The sequence below is a fragment of the Pterocles gutturalis genome, unplaced genomic scaffold, assembly GCF_000699245.1.
Source record: "Pterocles gutturalis isolate BGI_N339 unplaced genomic scaffold, ASM69924v1 scaffold25909, whole genome shotgun sequence".
In the NCBI taxonomy this organism is placed as follows: Eukaryota; Metazoa; Chordata; class Aves; order Pterocliformes; family Pteroclidae; genus Pterocles; species Pterocles gutturalis.
In genome coordinates, this window is record NW_010133937.1 from 292 (window position 1) to 1,224 (window position 933).

Below are 933 nucleotides of genomic sequence, written 5' to 3' on the forward strand. Positions count from 1 at the left end.
TTCGCCATCTATTTCCTCAACCTGGTGCGGCGGGAGCCGGGGGAGGCCATGTTCCTGGGGGCCAACGAGCCCCACGCGTACCTGCATGGAGGTGAGCACGGTCCTCCCCCAGACCCCGCAGGGACCGTCCCCAGGGTGACGGTGGCGCGGTCCCCAAGGCTGGATGCATGGGATTGCCAGGGAGGGCTGACGGCGCTGCCCTGTCCCCGCAGACTGCGTGGAGTGCATGGCGTGCTCGGATAACACGGTGCGCGCCGGGCTCACCCCCAAATTCATCGACGTCCTCACCTTGTGCGAGATGCTCAACTACACGCCGGCGCCCAGCAGCTCCAAGATCTTCCCGGCCGTGCAGAGCCAGCTTGACCCCTGCGTCTATCTCTACGACCCACCCGTGCCGGACTTTGCCATCATGAGGATAGAGGCGAGTGGCGGTGGGGACACTTTGGGGACGCAGCGGGGGGACACCGGCTTTCTCCTATCTTGCTGTGCCTTGGTAGGATGTCTCGGTGTTGGCTGGGGTTTTCTTGGCGTGGGTTTGCTCACCCTTGTGGGTACCACCCTAGGGAGGATGGAGGGATGCTTGGGGATGCTGGTGTCAAGCACCATGGACTCCTCTCCTGCCCCTGTTCCCCCTGCCTAGAGCTCGCTACCTTCTTCAGCAGCTCTGGGAGGAGGTGTCAGGGGAGAAGAAAAACTTGGGGAGACTCAAGCCCCGGTGACCCTTTCCGTTGCAGATCCCCTCCTCCATCAAGCTGTACCTCATCTCTGCCGTGGACTCCGCCAGCATCTTGCTGGTGATCCAAGGGACAGCCGTGGGCACCTCCACGGCTGCGGGCTCCGAAATGACTCTGCGCCGCGGCTCCGTGCTCTTCATCTCTGCCAACGAGAGCGTCTCCCTGCAGCTCTCCTCGCCCGACGGCATGCTGCTCTTCC

At 63.6% G+C, this 933-nt stretch overlaps 1 protein-coding gene across 1 annotated transcript in view; it reads left to right on the top strand.

Annotated features, from left to right (window-relative positions):
- Positions 1-932, top strand: part of MPI (mannose phosphate isomerase) — a gene marked incomplete at both ends in the record, with an annotated part of 1,220 nt that extends 288 nt beyond the window's left edge. Inside the window, 3 exons of the mRNA XM_010081420.1 lie at positions 1-91; positions 213-421; positions 735-932. The exon at positions 1-91 is cut by the window's left edge and continues 6 nt beyond it. Coding sequence (XP_010079722.1) covers positions 1-91; positions 213-421; positions 735-932 — 498 coding nt within the window. The remainder of the gene's footprint in view (positions 92-212; positions 422-734) is intronic.
- Position 933: the final 1 nt, after the last annotated feature.